The sequence below is a fragment of the Myotis nattereri genome (assembly GCF_964212035.1).
Source record: "Myotis nattereri genome assembly, chromosome: 11".
In the NCBI taxonomy this organism is placed as follows: domain Eukaryota; kingdom Metazoa; phylum Chordata; class Mammalia; order Chiroptera; family Vespertilionidae; genus Myotis; species Myotis nattereri.
The window spans coordinates 80,806,159-80,824,770 of NC_138086.1; the positions used below are offsets into that span (position 1 = coordinate 80,806,159).

General features: G+C 47.9%; 1 protein-coding gene across 1 annotated transcript; it reads left to right on the forward strand.

Annotated features, from left to right (window-relative positions):
- Positions 1 to 278: 278 nt before the first annotated feature.
- LOC308526797 (F-box only protein 31-like) lies at positions 279 to 1,719 on the forward strand (the record flags this gene model as incomplete). Its single annotated transcript, XM_081102008.1, has 4 exons — positions 279 to 511; positions 604 to 671; positions 845 to 1,334; positions 1,500 to 1,719. The coding sequence occupies 4 exons, from the start codon at positions 279 to 281 to the stop codon at positions 1,717 to 1,719; spliced, it is 1,011 nt and encodes a 336-aa protein (XP_080958134.1).
- Between the last annotated feature and the right edge of the window lie 16,893 nt (positions 1,720 to 18,612).

The following is an 18,612-nucleotide window of genomic DNA, read 5'->3' on the forward strand; positions in this document are numbered from 1 at the left end:
CTGTGAAATGTCTTCCCCCCCATAGGCATATCCCTGGAGGCATCTCCCTACAGAAAGCAGATTAGTGACTGCCTGGGGCTAGGGTGGGAGGACAGGGAGGGGGCACTGGGAAAGGTAGGCAACTGTTAATGGGTATGGGTTTAAAGTCCTACAATTGGCTCCTCTGAGGGGGCGTGGCTAGGCCCTGGGGGCGTGGCTGGACTAAAGAGCTGGACAAGCCAGCTTAAAGCCTGGCTGAGGAGCAGCAGCTCAGTGTGGTGGCTGTTACTCCTGGAGGCATGGAGGAGTGCACTTGCCTTTGCCTCATGGGCTCTTTGCGGGAATGTCGATGTCGTCCGAAGCGCCAGTGCCCAGCTGAGATGGCAGCGGCCGAGGGCAAGCCGGTCCCGGCAGAAAAGCACCTGCAGGCGGTCGCAGCAGCGCGGTGCTGGGCGGGGAGTGGAGGAATCGCGAGTCCCATGCCGCCCCCGCCAGCCCCATACTGCTCGCTGCGGGACCTGCAGGTGGAGATGCTGGTGGAGATCTTCGCCTCGCTCCCCGGCACCGACCTGCCAGCCTGGCCCAGGCCTGCACCAAATTCCACCACATCCTGCACATCGACAGCATCTGGAGACGGCGCTACCGCGAGGAGTATGGCGTTCGTGAAAACTTGCAGAACCTGGAGACCATAGGTATGTCTTATCGAGAAGTCTACGCGAAGATGTTCCCATACAGAAACATTTTGGGTTTGTGGCAGCTAGAAAGTAGCTATAAAAGACTGCTGAATGTCGTGGTGGACGGCTTAGGCATCACTGGTTGGACCTACAGGCCTTCCCTTAACACCCGTGTGCATGGCCCAATGCAGTTCGAGCCCGCGTTCAGAATCTGCCGGACGGAGCGGACATCAGCCACGGTGGAGTGCCTGGAAGGCCGCCACCTGCAGATTCCGAAGGACAGGCTCACCGCCAGTGCAACAAGGCAGACCACCGAGGGGATGCACCAACACGGCTTAGGGACGGATTTGGGCGGGGGCAGGTGCAGGAGGACAGACAGCAGAATGACTGCCTGACCTCCTGCCGCCTCTACCTCCCGCAGAGCCACCCGGACGACCTCATCCGGCCCGGCCTCTTCCAAGGCAAAGACGATGACTTCGGCCGAATGATTGCCATGCTCAGCTCCCATGGGGAGCATGCCAGGCTCACGAAGGTCACGGGATACTCCAACCAGATATTAGACATCCACCTCATGGGCCGCATCCAGCTGCCAGATGGCGAGATCCTCCGCAACTTCAACGAGCTCTGCCGCGTGGTCCAGGAGATTGATGAGCAGGTGACCCGGGAGCAGCAGCAGCAGCAGCAGCAAGAAGACGGGACTGAGGAAAGCGAGGGCCATGGCTGGCAGAGCCCTGCCCAGCCCAGCGCCGGGGATTCCGGGGCTGCAGCTTCGGAGGAGCAGCCTGTCCCGTTTGTTCTGCCTGCGGACGTGAGCCCAGGAGACCAGAACTACCCCCGGGCCTGCAGGTTGTGTTTCTATGGCGTGGACATTGGTATCTCTGATGGCTTCCACCACCTCGGGCCCTTCCCTGGAGTCTTCATCCTGTTCGATGAGAACCACTTGGGGTTCATCTGTCTGGAGATGAAATACTTCATCCTGTACAGCAGAGTCCAGATCACCTTCCAGAATGTGGAGGCACCATCCCCGCAGGCTTTCCTGGAGGTGCTCTCGAACATTCAGTCCTGACCCCCTCTATTTTTTTTTTTTTAACATGACATTCCCTAGTGATGTTAGGGAAATTTACACTCCCACAGACTGTTTCTAAAGAGTATAATTCAGCACAGCTTCTATCTCTCTCTCCTACTCTCTTTCATCACTCATAATAGATAGAAAGATATAGAAATAAGAACATGGATATGGATATAGATTAAGGTAGACATAGATATAGATGTAATTTTCCTGTTCTTTGAATATTGAAATTCATTTTAAGATATACTAAGAAGTAATTAGATATGCTGAAAAAATTCTGGATTAAGAATATTCACTGCAGGATTCTGTTAATATATTAGAAATTCGAAATAACCCAAATGACCTACATTGAGGAAATAAATATTTTGGACTGCATCTGTATAGTTGAGTAGTAAATACCACAGGGGACAGACATGTTAATGACTGAGAAGAAACTGGTCTTAGGATAATTGCAAAACAATTATCTCCATGGGAAATAAGCTACCAAAAAAAAAAAAAAAAAAAAAAAAGACTGTAGCACTCGTGCCATAATGAATGATCAGAAGAAGGAAGGTAATCAATACAAAAATAATACTTGACAAAGTATAATAGCAAATTAGTTTGGACAAGATGAGTTAAATCACTATGTGGCTTTAAAAAACATTTTTTATTCCATTTTTGTAGAAAAATATTGTAGAAATATGTAAAAATACTTGATACACAATATTGCAACAGGTCCTAGCCAGGATTATGGCTGGTTCCAGCCTGCCCCACGGGGTGGACAGCTTGTGTTTCTTATTGCTACACAACTATTCACAATCACAACAGAGACACTTGCAAATAAAGCATAAAATCTCTTGTTGACAGACTTTGTTATGGTATTTGTCCAGAGTATTAGAGGGAAATAAATTAAATTACAGAAGAATCCTCTGATTAAGAAAAAAATTATCTGAAGACACACGCTTGAGCTCACACTGCAGACTGGGCCCACTTACCCCCGTGGGGATTAGCAGTGGGATGAGCACAGCTCATAGCTACAGGAACATCGCTGCGGGCATGATGAATGGACCTGGGATCGGACCAATTGGGATTTCACGGTCTGGAGCATTATGCATTTGTCAGTCTTGTTCAATTGTTCACAGCAAAGTGACTCAATCATATTGTTCATGCCACTCGGGGAAAAAAAATAAAAGTGGAGTGGTCTAAAATTAGCTTGTGTACTAACTCCAGGCGATTGGTCTCTGTCCAGAGGCACTTTCCCACCGCTGATAGATTCTTGTTATGAAACTTAGATCCCATTTGTGACGAGTCACAGCCCATTAGCCATCTGCTCTCTCTTAGAGACCTTTCCTTTGGTAGCATAAAGATTTGACTTTCATGATAATTTAAAAATATTTTACAGGCATTACGAAATGACAGCGAGTACAATCAGCATTGCACATTAGAGCAATCACTTTGCTAAAGATCGGTCCAAGGGTACAATGACTACAACATGGGAAGTTCACATAAGATGAAAATAACACATGGAGAAAACCAGAAAATACCTCCCCCAATGAATATTGCATTGCAGTAGACGACACGGTCTTCATACATGACAACAGGCATGGGCCATTGAAAAGGGCCTCTGAGCCAGGGCCCTTCACAACTGGATTTTATATGATCTCCTAAAGACAGACGATGCCATTGGAACTATCCTTGTTCATAACGAAGATAGAAATCTTCCCGTTTCATTTGTAAAACTTTAATAATAAAACTTTATCATGATGGCACCTGAAGTTATACAAAAATCTCAATAATAAATAAAAGCCAGATCTTTTCAAATAAATGTTTAGCAAAAGAAGCCAGAGAAACATCAGAAGACTAATACATTACGACCAAGTAGGATTTAATACATAAATAAAACAGGGGTTAAATATGGAAGTCAAGGACCAGCCCTAGACTTCATACCTGTCCTATTGCAGTTTCACCCTTCCCCAGAAGATTGATCTTAATCAGTCAGTCTGGAATTTTCTGGCCTCTACCGATGAGGTAACCTGTCATGTGGGGCATCTGTTCCCCAAAGAAGGGGAGGCAAAGAGCCTGATGAGACCCCCACTTCAGGGAAGGCAGTCTTGCCCGCAGTGGCCCTTTCTTTCCTTTTGCTAATAACTTCTGGTCCCACCAGCTTCGGCCTAGAAAGCTTTTCATGTTGGACAGCTTCCCTGGGCTCCCAGCTACTGACTAGAGGGGATGCTGGCCAGCTCAGGACTTGTTCTCTAAAGCCAATTCGATATTTAAAACTTACCCGGTTGAATGTTTGCTCTTTACCAGCATTGAATAATCCATGACATCAACAAATTATAGGAAAAATATGATTTTTTCTATTGATGCTGCAAAAGTATCGCATTCCTTTTTTTTATTTATAAAATGAGAACAATGGCACAGGAAGGTTTGCAGTGGGAAGCCTTTTTCTCATCACGGTCCCACCACTGACACGACAGAATATCAAAAGAAAAGTGTGCTAAAAGCAGGTGGAAGGTAATGACAGTCACCCACACAACAATGACCCCCTTCCAGCCCACAGCCTCTGGAGTCAACATTCATGGCTCACACCTGCTCACCCACCTGGGCGCCCAGGAGCCCGCAGGCCTGGTTTCCGCGAGGCCTGTGTGTGGCTTTCCGACGGCCGCCTCCTCACACCGTCTTCCTTCTGTGGTCACGCAGTCTCCTCTTTCCTATAAGGACACCAGCCTTGTGCCTGCATTTTACCATAATTACCTCTTTAAAAACAACAATATTGAATGGAAGTCCAATAGGTGACATCCTTATCTGTTCCTCATGTTGAAAAGAATGCTTTCTTTATGTCATAATGAAATACGGCATTTTTTGCACATGTCCCTAGGGAGGCTCAAGATTTTACCTTCTTTCTCATTTGCTTAGTGTGCTTCCTGCTGGCTTTTATTAAACGCTTCTCTCTGTCATCAGTATTGGACTTGCACGCACATTTACACGTGCTCGTGGTCTTCACTGACTGGGGCTTTGATGGGCGGTAGAATCCCCAGAACCCAGACTGACGGGACTCACAGACACGGTGCCCTTCCGGCAGGCCCCCTCTGCTTCCGCCCTCAGTGTCCCCCCGGGAAGCTTATCCGTTTGAGGACGCAGAGCATCCTGTCGGCCCTGCTCCCTTTGCTGTTTGTTTGCGTCCCAGTGTCTGCGTGAGTGACCAGCAATGGCAGCCGAGGGTGAGGGAGGGGTTCTCACCTGCGGAACAAGCACCCCCAGCACCAGGGGACACGTGCCTCCCTGTGGGCTCTGAGGCCACGGCAGGTGGTTGGAGGAGCACAGCGTCCTCCGATCCCAGTGACATCGAGGCGGCCATTACTGGGCCCGCTGAGCCGGAAAGTGTCCCGAAACAGAGCCTTGTCCTTTGCCCATTGCCTTCCAACCCCAACTTTGCGATCATCCCCCCACCTTTCCAATGAGATCTCGCACAGAGCTCCACACGTTGGGCTATGCCGGATGGTAAGATTCTCTCTTTAGTCCTCAGACCAGTTTCTTCTCAGCCATTAACAGTCTGTCCCCTGTGGCATCAGCGCTCCAAATGCCTGGGAAGTTCAGCTTCCTTGTGTTCGGACCCGTGCCAGCCTGATGCAGAGGGCCCTGCGATGGGGAGCAAGTGGCGGTCAATTCGGCCTCCTCCTTGGCCAGCTCTTCTCCCACCCTTCCCCCTGCGTGCTGCTGTCTGTCTCCAGGGGAGGGTGGGGAGGGAGAAGAGGCGAGCGGGTGGACGGCTTTGCCTACTGACACTGCTGTCGCCGGCGCCTGGGACAGATGGGTCCCAGCTGCGTCCCGGGCCGCTCAGGGCCGTCCTCTCGCCACCGCTTCTCTGGGAGCCACTTTATGGCCCTGCCCTCGTTCTGCCTTCAACAGTGAAGGGAAGGGCCTCGCCCTCAGGTTGCCTCTGCTCTCACTAGAAGCTCTGCTGGTCTGGGCTCTTTTCAGGGAGACCCCGAGCCCTCCTGGGAGCCCTCCTTCCTGGGTGGCAGGCTTTTCTCCGCCAGAGGAAAAGGCAGGCGTTCTTGCTTCCTCCTGGCACATTCTATCAGCTGCCGGGAAAACATGTTACCTCCAGTCTTTTCAAGGATGGGTGAGATCTGGTTCTTCTGCTCTCTCCGGCCCTAGGGGAGCGGTCCCTAAGCTGCTGCCTGTGAAATGACCTGGGATCTTAAAACACCCATATCTACCTCCCACTTCCAGATATTCTTAGTTAATCGGAATTGAGTGCAACCCAGGCATGGACCTTTTTATTAATTTAATTAAAATATATTTTAATATATGTTTATTGATTTCAGAGAGAAAGGGAGAGGGAGAGGGAGAGGGAGAGAGAGAGAGAGAGAGAGAGAGAGAGAGAGAGAGAGAGAGAAATATCAATTATGAGAATCATTGACCGGCTACTTCCTGCACCCATTCCGCCCCCCCCCCCCCGCCCCTCCCCCCACCTCTCCACTGGGGATAGAGCCTGTAACCCGGGCATGTGCCCTGACCGAGAATCGAACTGTGACCTCCTGGTTCATAGGTCGATGCTCAACCACGGGCCATGCTGCATGGACTTTTCAAAAGATGCAGTGATTCTAATGCACAAAGGTTACCTCTGCTGTCCTAGGGAATAAACAGCACTGTATTAGAATGAACATCTGTGACCTCCCTCCCCCCAGCTGACTTACAGTGCCCAGGGTGGCTGTCACCCCAGTACTGGCAGCTCTCTCCAGACACGTCTCTGAATTGACCTGGTATTCCTCTCACTGTGGGCTGTGGAACTACTTCACACCTGTTCTAAAATGTGGAGCATTATTAAATCCGAGTCCAAAAGGATCGCATTTTAACATCCAGATGTTTGAAAAATACTCTTCAAATTGCGAATATGAAGAGGTAGAGTCAGTGATTATGTAGTTTTTACATATGAATATTCATAAGAACAAGCTATTAAAGTATACTGCTACCTAGAAAAATAATAGAAAAGTAGTAGAAAAATAATTGTGGCCTGTTCTTATTAAATATTACATACTTGAGTGCTTATTTTATAACTAGAGGCCCAGCACACAAAATTCATGCATGGAGGGGGGGTGTCCCTCAACCCAGCCTGCACCCTCTCCAATCTGGGACCCCTCAGGGGATGTCTGACTCCCAGTTTAGGCCCGATCCTGCAGGGGATCGGGCCTAAACCAGCTGTCGATCATCCCTCTCACAATCCGGGACTGCTGGCTCTTAAGCTCTCGCCTGCCTGCCTGCCTGCCTGCCTGATTGCCCCAAACCACTTCTGCCTGCCGGCCTGATCATCCCCTAACCATTCCCCTACTGGCCTGATTGACGCCTAACTGCTCCCCTGCCAGCCTGATCACCCCCAACTGTGCTCCCCTGCCAGTCTGATGGCCCCCAACTGCCCTCCCCTGCCAGCCTGATGGCCTGCAACTGCCCTCCCCTGCTGGCCATCTTGTGGTGGCCATCTTAGGGTAGCCATTTTGTGAGGATGTCAGGCTAGGGCATTGCGAGAGGGCATGACACCACCTAGGTTTTTATTATATAGGATTCCCACCCTGAGATGTGTTTATTTTTGCTTATATTCAGATTTGGAATACTTTTGAAGAGAAATGAAATGTGTTCCTTTCTTTGGCCGGCTCGTTAAGGGCCCCTTAGAATTCTGACTCCGTGGATGAAGGAGAAGGGCCGGCCCACCCCTTGGCCGGAGAGGACAAGGCCGATGGAAGGGGCTGCATGGATGGCTGCGTGCTGCCTGTGCTTTGCGAATTAGACGCGCACAGGCAGGCAAACTGTCTCTGTCCTCTCCCCTGACAATTAGGCTCCATTGGTTACAACATTTCCCTCAAACAGGAGCACTGCGACTCTCAAACCTGGTTTCTGATTTTGGCAAAATAAGCCTGCAAATGACCTGGTTCTGGGGCACACAGTTCCGAATCGAAGCGCTTACAGTGAGACTTGGCAGCTGCGATCACACATCAGGCTCTTTAGAGCTTCGTCATCCCCAAATTAAAAAAAAAAAAAAATCAATCAAAATGGGTTTTCTTTTTCTTTTTGGAAACTTCTCTTTTAATTAAAAGTTCCTTAATCTTTTTAGAGAGCAAATGCACAGGAAGAAAAAATCTCATTAAAAAAGGAAGTGTAGCAGCCAGGGTCCTGGCAACAACAGATAAACAGACGGTGCGTTCAAATCGGGCGACCCGAGGCGAGCTTCATGCAGATGTGCAGACGTGCTGCAAATGGTGGGGAGGACCAGCAGGCTCGTGTCTTGCCTTGGAGCGTGCCTGGGCCTGATGGGCAAATGCAGGAAGCAATGGGCCAGCACCTGCAGATGTGGAGGCCCAGGGCCTGGGAGAAGCAGGTTGCTGGTCTGGTCCATGCAACCCCACAGGGAGGAAACCAGGGGACTCCCTCACCCGGCCGGCGTGGCTCAGTGGTTGAGCATCGACCGAGGAACCAAGAGATCATGAGTCAATTCCCGGTTAGGGCACATGCTCAGGCTGCTGGCTCCCTCGCCTCCAACTGCCTTCCCCTGCTGGCCTGATCGCCCCCAGGGGAGGAGTGTGCAGGATATAGCAGATCAATAATTCTCTCTCATCATTGATGTTCCTATGTCTCTCTCCCTCTCCTTTCCTCTCTGAAATCAATAAAAACATATTAAAAAATAAAATAAAATACCCTCCCTACCTCCCAGCTCTTATCTGAACTCAACTGGAAGCCAGAGGTCAAAGGTTCAGTTCTTAGTGGTCAGCCTCCTAGAGCACAGAGCAAGGTGAGAAGGATGAGCATTGGATGTGGAGGGCAGACAGGTGTCCATACAGTCCATACCTTTGGTCTCTCAGCCTCCACCCTTGAACTTCATCCAGGTATGAAATCCATGTCCTCACCACCGGGAACACAGCATATCTCAACAGCTAGCATATCGTCATGAGGAGACATCTAGACAGACATACTTTTACCCGGAGCCCAAAACATTAGCTACAACCAAGGTCTGAATGTAAGGTGGCTGCCACTGCAAAGAAAGGAATAAACAGCTACTAGAAAACGGAGCTGCTATGGTTCCCAATTTTGTAGCTCATCTCGGATCGATGTCATTGCTGTCTTCGTCGCCTACGTAGTCTATGTTCTCTTTGCACTCCGTTAGCGCCTCATCAAAGTAGGGTTCAGATTTTCATTTAGTTGGGCCATGGGGTCTGGCAGTCTTGTCTTCATTGGAAGGCCAGAGTTCTGCAGGGATAGGAGAACTGGCCCTAAATAACCTCCCCGCTTGAAGAGCACAGAAGCCACCCATGGGATTAATTGCATCTGATAGTGGAGTTAGCCCCCTTCTCTGTCTGTTGTGTTGGTGATATGCAGGGTCCAAAATGGCCAAGGATGGGCTCAGCTTCCAGATCGTGGAATCATGACTATGTTCTCCAGCCAAAGCACCCCTCCCGTGGGAATAGCCTGAGATTGTGGGGACGAAGGCGGCTGAGGCTGTGGGGACTGAAACACACATTTGTGAAGAGTTTGATTAGTGGCCAGCTCCGTGCCTTGGGCCTGACCCCGCCTATGGCTGAGGTGGCACCATATGTCAGCCCCTGACTAAGGAACGTACGCCATCCTCCAGGACAGCACCTCTCCTAGCAGAACCCGCCTCCCAACTGGCACAGGCACTGACCTTGCAGCCTCTGGGAGAAGGAGCAGATGGTAAGAGCAGAACTGCAACGGCACACGTTTCATTCTTCACCGTAAAATGAGTTCCTGGAACAAAAGCAAGGGGTGCAGGGTCTCACGGCGATGGGTTAGGCGTCCTGGACACCTATAAACACCGGCGCTGGCAGAAGTAGGGCGAGGAGGATGGATTTCTACCAAGAATATGTGTCTGTGTAGGCGCGCCACCACTCCCTCGGCGATCAAAGAAGTCCAAGGGATGCCATACGCTGGGGCTTCCTGCTCACCTCTGGCCCATTTCACTTTTGGACCAGCCAAGCAGGTCAGGTGAATGGGGAGGAGATAAGTGACCCAAGCGTCTTCCAAATATTCAGGGCGGCCATTTGTCTCTGAAACTCCCTAAAGAGGCGGCATTTGATTTCGGTTCACTCTCAAGGTCAGGTTAATGGGAGGGGTCACAGCTCCATCTGGCCTTTTCTGCTGTAACGTCTTCACTCCATCAATCAGGAAATAAACAAGGAATGTTCCTCAGTGACTATGTTCATTTTTGCTATATTGTCTGGGTTTAGAGAAACACCACAGATGGACCCCCAGTCCCACTAGCCCCACCGTGGGAAGAACTCAGGGCAGGGTCATCTATTACCTGGCGTCCACTGAGCCCGCCTGGCTGTGGTCACAGTGACATCCTGGTCTCCAAGGGTTAGGATCAGGGCAGAGCCAGCATCTGAACCCCTGGGAGCAGCCTGCCTTCCCTGCATGGCTGTGCGCCTGACGTTGTTAGATTCCCCCGGAAAGTCAGGAGAGGCGGTTCCTGACGGTCCCGAAGCCGCATTTCGGGTCCTGCTCGGATGGTCCCGTCGACCTTCAGATGCCTCTGACCAGCGGCGGCCCGTCTGGCCTGCCTGTTAGAATCTCCTGGGAAGCGCCCTTGGGTCTGGGCTGTGAGCTGGGCTTGGAGAGTTTGAAACCTCCCTGGTGTCTCTGAGGCGGGGGAATCACTGCTTTCCCGTGAGTCGCCAGGAGCAGGAGAGAGCCGGCTTGTGCACTTCTCACCATGTTCCCCGGAGATTCTGATCCAACCTGGAAACCTCTGCTAAACACGCGTTTGCGCTCACAGACTGCCCGCTGCTGTAGAGCTCCCGCCTCATTTAGGCTTACCCGCCCCGGCTGCGGAGACAAGGCTGACGCCCAGTCCTGCAGGGAGCGCAGACGCCTCACTGAACAGGGTCTGCTCAGACCTCATGCTGAATCCTCTCGGCAGCACAAAGTTAGAGCCTACACTCTCGCAGGCTCTCTGGGCGCGTGCTAGTGCGGACGGGCTGAACTCTGTAACGTTTTTGGGTGTTAGATCTGCTTCCAGAGCAGACCTGGCACTTCTCTGTCCAGTCTACACTGGAATCCACTTCTAATTATGAGCCTGGAGGCGTGGGGCAGAGGTTGTGTGCAGAGGAGAACTCACATCCGTGGTGGGGCCACTTGCTCAGGGGAAGTCATAGGTGAGCTTCAGTGCAAGGGGAGACTGGCTCCTTCTCATGGAGAGCTCAGGGGCTCTCTGTTTGCAGGAGTTTCAGAAATATTTGGGGTTCAGTGCTCCCTGCATTGTGTCTTTTGGTTCAAGGGTTCCTGTCCCATGTGTCAGGGCCCCCTGCTTCCTTAGCAAGACCTGAGCTTGGCATCCTTGAGACCTGCAGGGTTGAGCGTATCCTCACCACAGACCTCTGCTCATCCTCAGCCCTGCCTGCCCCAACTCCAGGAGGTGAGACTTGTTTTAATGTGTTGCCTGGGCCTTCTGATTTCTACTCATATTCTCAGTTCGATATGCTTTCCATTCCTCTCTAGGGCAGCATTTCTCAGCCTCATCACTGTTGACATTTGCGGTCAGATAATCTTTTGTGATGGGGGCCTGTCCTCTGCATTGTAGGACTGTTCACAGCATCCCTGGCCCCCACCCACCAGTACCAAGAGTCACTCCCACCCCCAAGTTGTGACAATCAAACTGTCTCCAGACAATGTCAAAGGTTCCCTGGGGGACCAAACTGCCACCAGTTGAGAACCACTGCCCTAGAGCTGTCAGGGGAAAAGCCACCGAGTGCCATGACCTTTTCATCCATATTATCATCGGAGAGGCCAGTGGCTGCAGCAAACTGCCTTCTCAGCCACAGGCCCTCCACTGCCCTTCATTGCGCCTACACCGACTTGAATAAACATGATCCCAGGTGACGCTGGCTGCTCATCTCCCCTTCCCCTGTGGCAAGGAGAGCAGCCCAATCCCAGAATCCCTGTCGGAGGTCTGTTTCCTAGAGCTATTTCAGTACCAAGTTCTGTACCAGTTAACATCCCAGCAGGAAACAGATGTTACACTGAATCCGAGCAATTTGACAGCAGTTTAATCAGACACTATTTACATGGATGTGGGCAGGACTTAGGGAGACCGAAAGGGAAGTGCAGCCCCCTAAGCTAGAAATGGGTCATGGGGGTGTGGGTAGGGGTGGGGGAGCTCCATTCCCACCTCTCTCTAGGCCTGAAGAAGTAAGGGAAGGAGGGGAGAGAGAAGTTCCAGATCATAGAGCCACCTGGAGAGGGAGCGGTGGGAGGGCCTGTGGCGCATCTCCCTCCAGGTGCTGTCCTTTCCTGAAAGCAGGAGCCTGGACATCAACACCCACATCCTCTCTGCTCCTCCTCCTTCTGTGCAGCTCCCTGTTGGCAGAGCCCGCCTGCACGAGCCCTGAGAAGTCACGTGGTCAACACGTTCTCCAGTGGACCTGGGAGCTGCTCTTTGAGAACCGTGGGTTTAGGCACCATGGTCACCAGGTTCTTTCTTGGCAGCTAAACCCCTGGTATATCTCATAGCTGCTTCCCAGAGTTTCTCCTTCCCTTCTCTCCCCACAAACCCTATGTCTTCGAATTTCTTCGTCTAATTCTCTACTTTTCTCCGGGGAAGTATATTCTCTAGGAACTTCTTGAGAAGGAGGCGGTTCTCCTCCGATCCCTCCTCCTCTTCGTCCTCCTCCTCTTCTGCTTTGAGGCTTTGCAGCGTTGAGCTCTCTGGGACAGTGCTTTCTGGCTACGGACCTGTCAAATGCCCCCTGATCGCCAGTTCTTTGCAAAGCGTCCTGTGTTTCTTCCTGGTGGCTTCCAAAGCTTGCTCTTTATTCTAGAGGTTGTGAAATTCTACAATCATGATCCCTCATGTGGATCTGTTTTCATTCATTTTCAATCTGGCCAAGTTCTGTGAAAAACTTCAACTGAGATTTTTATTATAATTCCATTGAATTTATAGATTAATTTGGGATTCATTGACATCTTTACAACACTTAATCTTTTCATCCATGAACATAGAATAAATTTCCCTCCATTTTAAAGATCTTCTTTTATGTTTCACAATAAAATATTTTATAATTTCCTCTTGAAAAGCTTTGTATTTCCTTTAGATACTTTTTTTGGGGGTATTTGATATTCCTAGATATTCCTTTTGTTCCCCACTGGGAGTGTATCTTTGTAAAAGTACATGTTGTAATTGGTTACAGAGACAAGCCATTGAATTTTGTATATTCATCTTTGTTAACAAAGGAATTGGTTATTGGTAAATTCTAATAATTTTTCTGTGAAGTCTTTAATTTTCTTTATAATTAACCACATTACCTATAGTTATCAGCAAATAGCAATTTTGTTTCTTCCTTAATGATTGTAAACCTCATTCATTTTCATACCTTTCTTGATTAAGCGACAGGTACCCTTGGATTGCTCCTGACTTTAAAGGGAGCGCTTCGACTGCGCTAAGTCCTACCAAGTGATAGTCACTAAGCTAACTGCTGGCAGCCTGGTAGACACACGATTAGGCTGAGGTTAGTTCCTTAGTTTGCTGTTCCCTTTTTTCATGAATGAGGTTTATATTGTCAATGCTTTGCAGCATTGTATGGTGAACATAATTCTCCTCCAAGTCTCTGCGAAGAAGGCAAATTATCTGACTAGTTTTTCTGATATGAAATATCCTGATTGTATTGTCATCAGTTCTTCTTGGTAATGGTGTGCCTCGGGTTCTGGATACTCCAGCCCTCTGTCCGCCTTAGTACTGCCTTTGCACGGCTTGGCTCAACCACCCATGGGCTCCAACTGCCCCTAACAAGACCTCTTCCTCTCTCCCTCTCAGCCTTCCACACCCTCAATATTAATTCCATTCTGCCCTACACCTTTGTTTATCTTCATTAGCAAAAGAAGCGCAACTCTTCTTGATCCCCAAATTCTTATCTCCATGTGGCTACATATCTCCTAACGTGATTCAAATTTTCATCTTCCTCAATCTTACAAATCCTTCCATGGCCTAGCGTCTGCAAATTATCCCACATCTTTAACTTCCCCTCTTAGCTTCTTGATGAAACTACATTTGCTGTTTTCCTTGAAGCTCTGAAATGGCAGATGTTTTTTCTCCACACCTCTCCTGCAGTTCAGCCTAGAGTTGAGGTAGGTGGCTGCCACAGACCGCATTTTACAAAGATGGCCGCAGCATTCCTAATCCCCTCCCATGTGCTCTGTACAACAGGAATATCGACACTCTCCTTCACTGGGATGTGGAGTCTGCGTTCTCTGTCCTCTTCTCTTGAACTTAGAGGGACCTTTGTAACTGCTTCAATCACTGGGATGTAACAGAAGTTTTGCCATGTAACTTCTAAGGCCGGGTGATAAAAGGCAATGCAACTCCTGCTCAGCTTCTCTCTCGTTTGGGGAGCTGCCCTAGGAGCCCAGCCCCACGCTGCAAGGTAAGCCAGGTCACCCAGAGAGCCAGGTGTAGAGACTGCAGCTGACAGTTCCAGCTAGGCGCACAGCTCATCACCAGCATCAGGAAGTGAAGGAAACGTCACGTGATAGGAAACATCAGGTGATGCATGCCTCTAGTCTAGGCTGTCTTTTCAGGAGGGGGCCCCAGACTCATGGAGGAGAGATTACTGTCCCCTTTGTGACTTGTCTGAATTCTTGACTCACAAAAGCTATGAGAGATAATAAATGATTATTGTTGTTTTGAGTTAATTTGTTATGCAACAATAAATAACTAATAGGAGTCCTTAATGTTTCTCATTACTGTTTCCAGATCATTATCTCAGCTTCTTCCCTATAAAACCCAAGATGCTCTGAAGCCCAGGCTCTTAGAGCATATCATACATTACTCTTATTTCTTGCTATCCCTCATTTCTAGGATATTTTAACGACCAATTTGTCACCTCCTTTTCTAATGACTCATGATTTATACTTTGTGGTTATGTCGATATTCTCATAGAATAAGTTCCCAATACTCTGAGGCCTTTAATTTCCTTGAGGTTTTCACTTCCAAGAAACCTGTCCACTATCAATGTCAGCCTCAGCGTAGTCATTACCAATAATTGCAATCCCTCCATAATCTCAATTATAAGCTTTCTATTTTCTGACTACCACTTTAAGTCATTCCAACTTACTCTCTCTGCACTCAAATTTCAACAATTTCATCTCAGGGAGCCTTCCAATCAATGGACCCATGGCCTTATCATTGTCCTTCAAATTCCAGTCATACCTCACTTTCTTTTCTAGCTTAGAGTCCCTGGCCCACCGTTGTAATCACGTCCATATCCCCTCTTTCTCTTCATTCCTGGCAAAATTCCACACCTAGTTAATTGCAATTCTCCCTTCACTCTACACCTGCAACCAAGAAGGTGAAAGGAACTAGAGCAGGGGTGGGCAAACTTTTTGACTCAAGGGCCACAATGGGTTCTTAAACTGGACCGGAGGGCCGGAACAAAAGCATGGATGGAGTGTTTGTGTGAACTAATATAAATTCAAAGTAAACGTCATTCATAAAAGGGTACGGTCTTTTTTTTTTTTTTTTAGTTTTATTCATTTCAAAAGGGCAGATCCGGCCCGCGGACCATAGTTTGCCCACGGCTGGCCTAGAGGAAGCTGTGCAATGACACTGACTGGAAAGTTTTTGGTGCTTCCTGCCAGTCTTACTACCCTTCCCTTATCTTTTCAATCTCTCATTCTTCCAGACATCATTTTAAGCTCAAAAACCTTCTTTCTCCTCATTCTCAAGTGATGACCTTTTTTTTTTTTTTTACTTATTTCTATAAGGATAAAAAAAGTTTGAAGACTTTCACAGCTCCCATATGATCACCTGGATTTGTATGTACATTTTCTGCCTTGCCTTTTGTTACATTGAATGAACTCTCTGGGCACCTAAAACCGGCTCCTGTATTCAAGCAATTACTTCCATTTCCTCTTTCCAACTAAAGCTCACACTTGAATCATCTCTCTTTTGTGTCATTAAATTTCCCCTCTAGTGGACCATTTCCATCAGCCTGCATGTATGCTTAAAAATACTTAAAGAAATAACTCCCTTAACCATATATCTACTGCCAGCAATGTCCCACTTCTCTGCTCATTAAACTTTAAAAAATATATATTCGGTACTTTCCTCATTTCATCTTCTCTCATTCTTTCTTGAACCTACCCCAATAAGCCTCCACTCCCACTCTTCCACCCAAAACTCACGTGACAAGGTCTTCTGTGATCTCCAGCTTGGCAGCTTCAGCGATGAGGCCTTGTTTCTTATCTGTCCACACGGGACAGGAGCAGGCAGCACAATTTGCTCTTCTGTTCTGGGTTAAAGGGTGCAGACTTCCAGGTCTCATATGAGCATGTTCTGGGGAACTAATGTACAGCACGCTGCTAATACTCCACAACACTGTGCTGTCTACTTGACAGTTGCTAGGAGAATAAATCTTAAATGTTCTCTCCAAACATACACAAACAGTAACTGTGAGAGGTGGTGGATGTGTTAATTAACCTGCTTATAAAGGTATATCAAATCACCTCATTGTGCACCTCGAGTTTACACAAAGCTATATGTAATCATATCTCAATGAAGCTGGAGAAAAGTTTTCTTTACTTGGCTTCTGGGAAGGACTTAAGTTAATCCTCCATCTCATCATGTTCCTGCCAACCACTGTAGAATCTCTTGGAGAAAAACTCCCTAAGAGTCAGGGCTCTCGAGGGGACTATTAAACAGAGGCCTTTTTTTTTTTTTTTTTTTAAAAGAAATAGGAGTTATGTTTATTCACGTAAATGGAACAAGTAAATAGGTATCAGCGCTTTTTCTCCCTTTAAAAATTTTCTCCTCTTTAACTACCTCAGAAATACGGTGTTTTGTGGTCAGCAAACTCCCCTCTTGTTGTATTGATGCAATTTCATTTTGCTGTTTTATTTAATAAGAACTGAAATCAGCCTGGCCCATGTGGCTAAGTGGTTGAGTGTCGACAAGGAGGTCACGGTTCAATTCCCAGTCAGGATACATGCCTGGGTTGCAGGGTCAATCCCCATTAGTGGGCAGGCAGGAGGCAGCTGATCCATGATTCTCGCTCATCAATGATGTTACTCTCTCTCCCTCTCCCTTCGCCTCTGACATCAATAAAAACATATTTAAACAAGAACTGAAAGCACACAGTAGATGTGGACAGTGGTTCCTATTTGGCTTTTGCAGAAGGCTGTGTCCATAAAGCGGGGCTAGCTTCTGGTGGGCAGTGTTCTCCCCGAGGCCAGGCATCTGACCCGACCGCTCACACAGCCACATCGTTTCCCATAAAAGATTTCGGGAGCCTTCAAAGAAAACAAAAATCCAAGGAAGTCATAGTGTTAACATTGGAAATGCCCAACATAAAAATAAAGTTGTGCACATAAAATGGTGCCAAGAATAAGGCAGGATTGAATGAACTGGGTCAGTTATAAGCTTTTCAGCAGACAAAGCAAAAGGAAAAACATCTATTAATTATATACTTCTGTTTCCTGGAAGTGAAACTAAAATTTCAGAAGGCCTATTTCAGTACACCTAGTCTTTTCTGAGTAGCGGAGAGGACTTCCTCTCAGAGGCAGTCACTGCGTGCTGCTATGAAACCATCCCAGTGGCATCGCTGACCCACGCTCTCCTACTTTGTTCAGAGCGTCTTCGTGTTGCATACTGACGTCCATGACACGCTTGTGCCGTTGCACTAATGTGAACTAGAATAAGAGCAGGGATGCTCGTGGCTCGCTGGTACAGGTACCCAGCTCCCAGATTTTTTTTTTGACTTAGACATGGAGGGCAAATGTCATCCAAGGACACGGGCATCCTTGTCCTGACGTATGGATATCTCCACAAAGCTTTGGGCCAAAGTTCAAGATTGTGTGCCTCACGATGTAGTGTGGGCATACCTAATCTATGTATCTGAAGAGGACCAATCCCCAGGACTTCACAGATACGGCTTGTGGGGAGAGCTGATATTTTCTTTTTGAAATCTTGAAATTGATAAGGCATCTGTCTATATAAAAATCTGCTTTCATCTACTTCAAAGATACTGTCTCAGGTGGACAAAGTGATCAAGGAAATAAGAATGACTTATAAGAGGATGGCTCATTGAATAAGACCAGAAAAGTACAGTAGTGTTAGGGTACAGGCATTAGCCAAGGAGTTTTAACACCTTCTCACGGCCACACGGAACAATCACGCACGACAAGTTCAATATTTATGAAGAAAGTGCAAGGTTATGGGATCACTTTGGGAGCTGAAGATATTTTGGGAAGTTCTCAGGTGGATCTAAGTTAAAATTGGGTGCCTTTTCTGTTCATGACTTTAAAGTGCCTCCATGTTCCCCTCACCTCACATTCCATTTCCGTTTTCAGATCTGCGTTGAGCCATTGCTGCTGAAGTGTGTTGGTAACACTGGAGTCTGCTGGATCGTGTTCAATTAAACAAATCACCGGTGCATAACAAACAGCCTCCAATCCCATAAAATCACTCCTGCCTTGTTAAAATCTCATTTGTTATAGGAACTCTTAAAAACATAAGGTGCCTCTGAGGGAAAATTATTACCGCTCATATTGCAACAGGAAATAATGCTCCCTATAAATCAATACCAGCAGGGATGTTCTTATTAAACGGGGCACACAGGTCAATTGCTAATTTCCAGTTGACAGCATAATTTAGTGAGGCATACTGTGCCCTTCTGGCGGCCAGTGATCATTTTTAGGGCGAGCAGGGGCTATTTCCTCGGGTTCTGAGAGAAGCACTTTGCAGTAGAGATAAAATAGAATCAAAGTGTCACATGTCATCTTGTTTGAGATAGTTTCTTTTTTAAAAACAGCTTTATTGAGGTATAATTGATATGCAAAGAACCGCACGTATTTAATGTATAAAGTTTGATGTTTGGACATATGCAAATGCCCATGGTACCCACAGTCGAG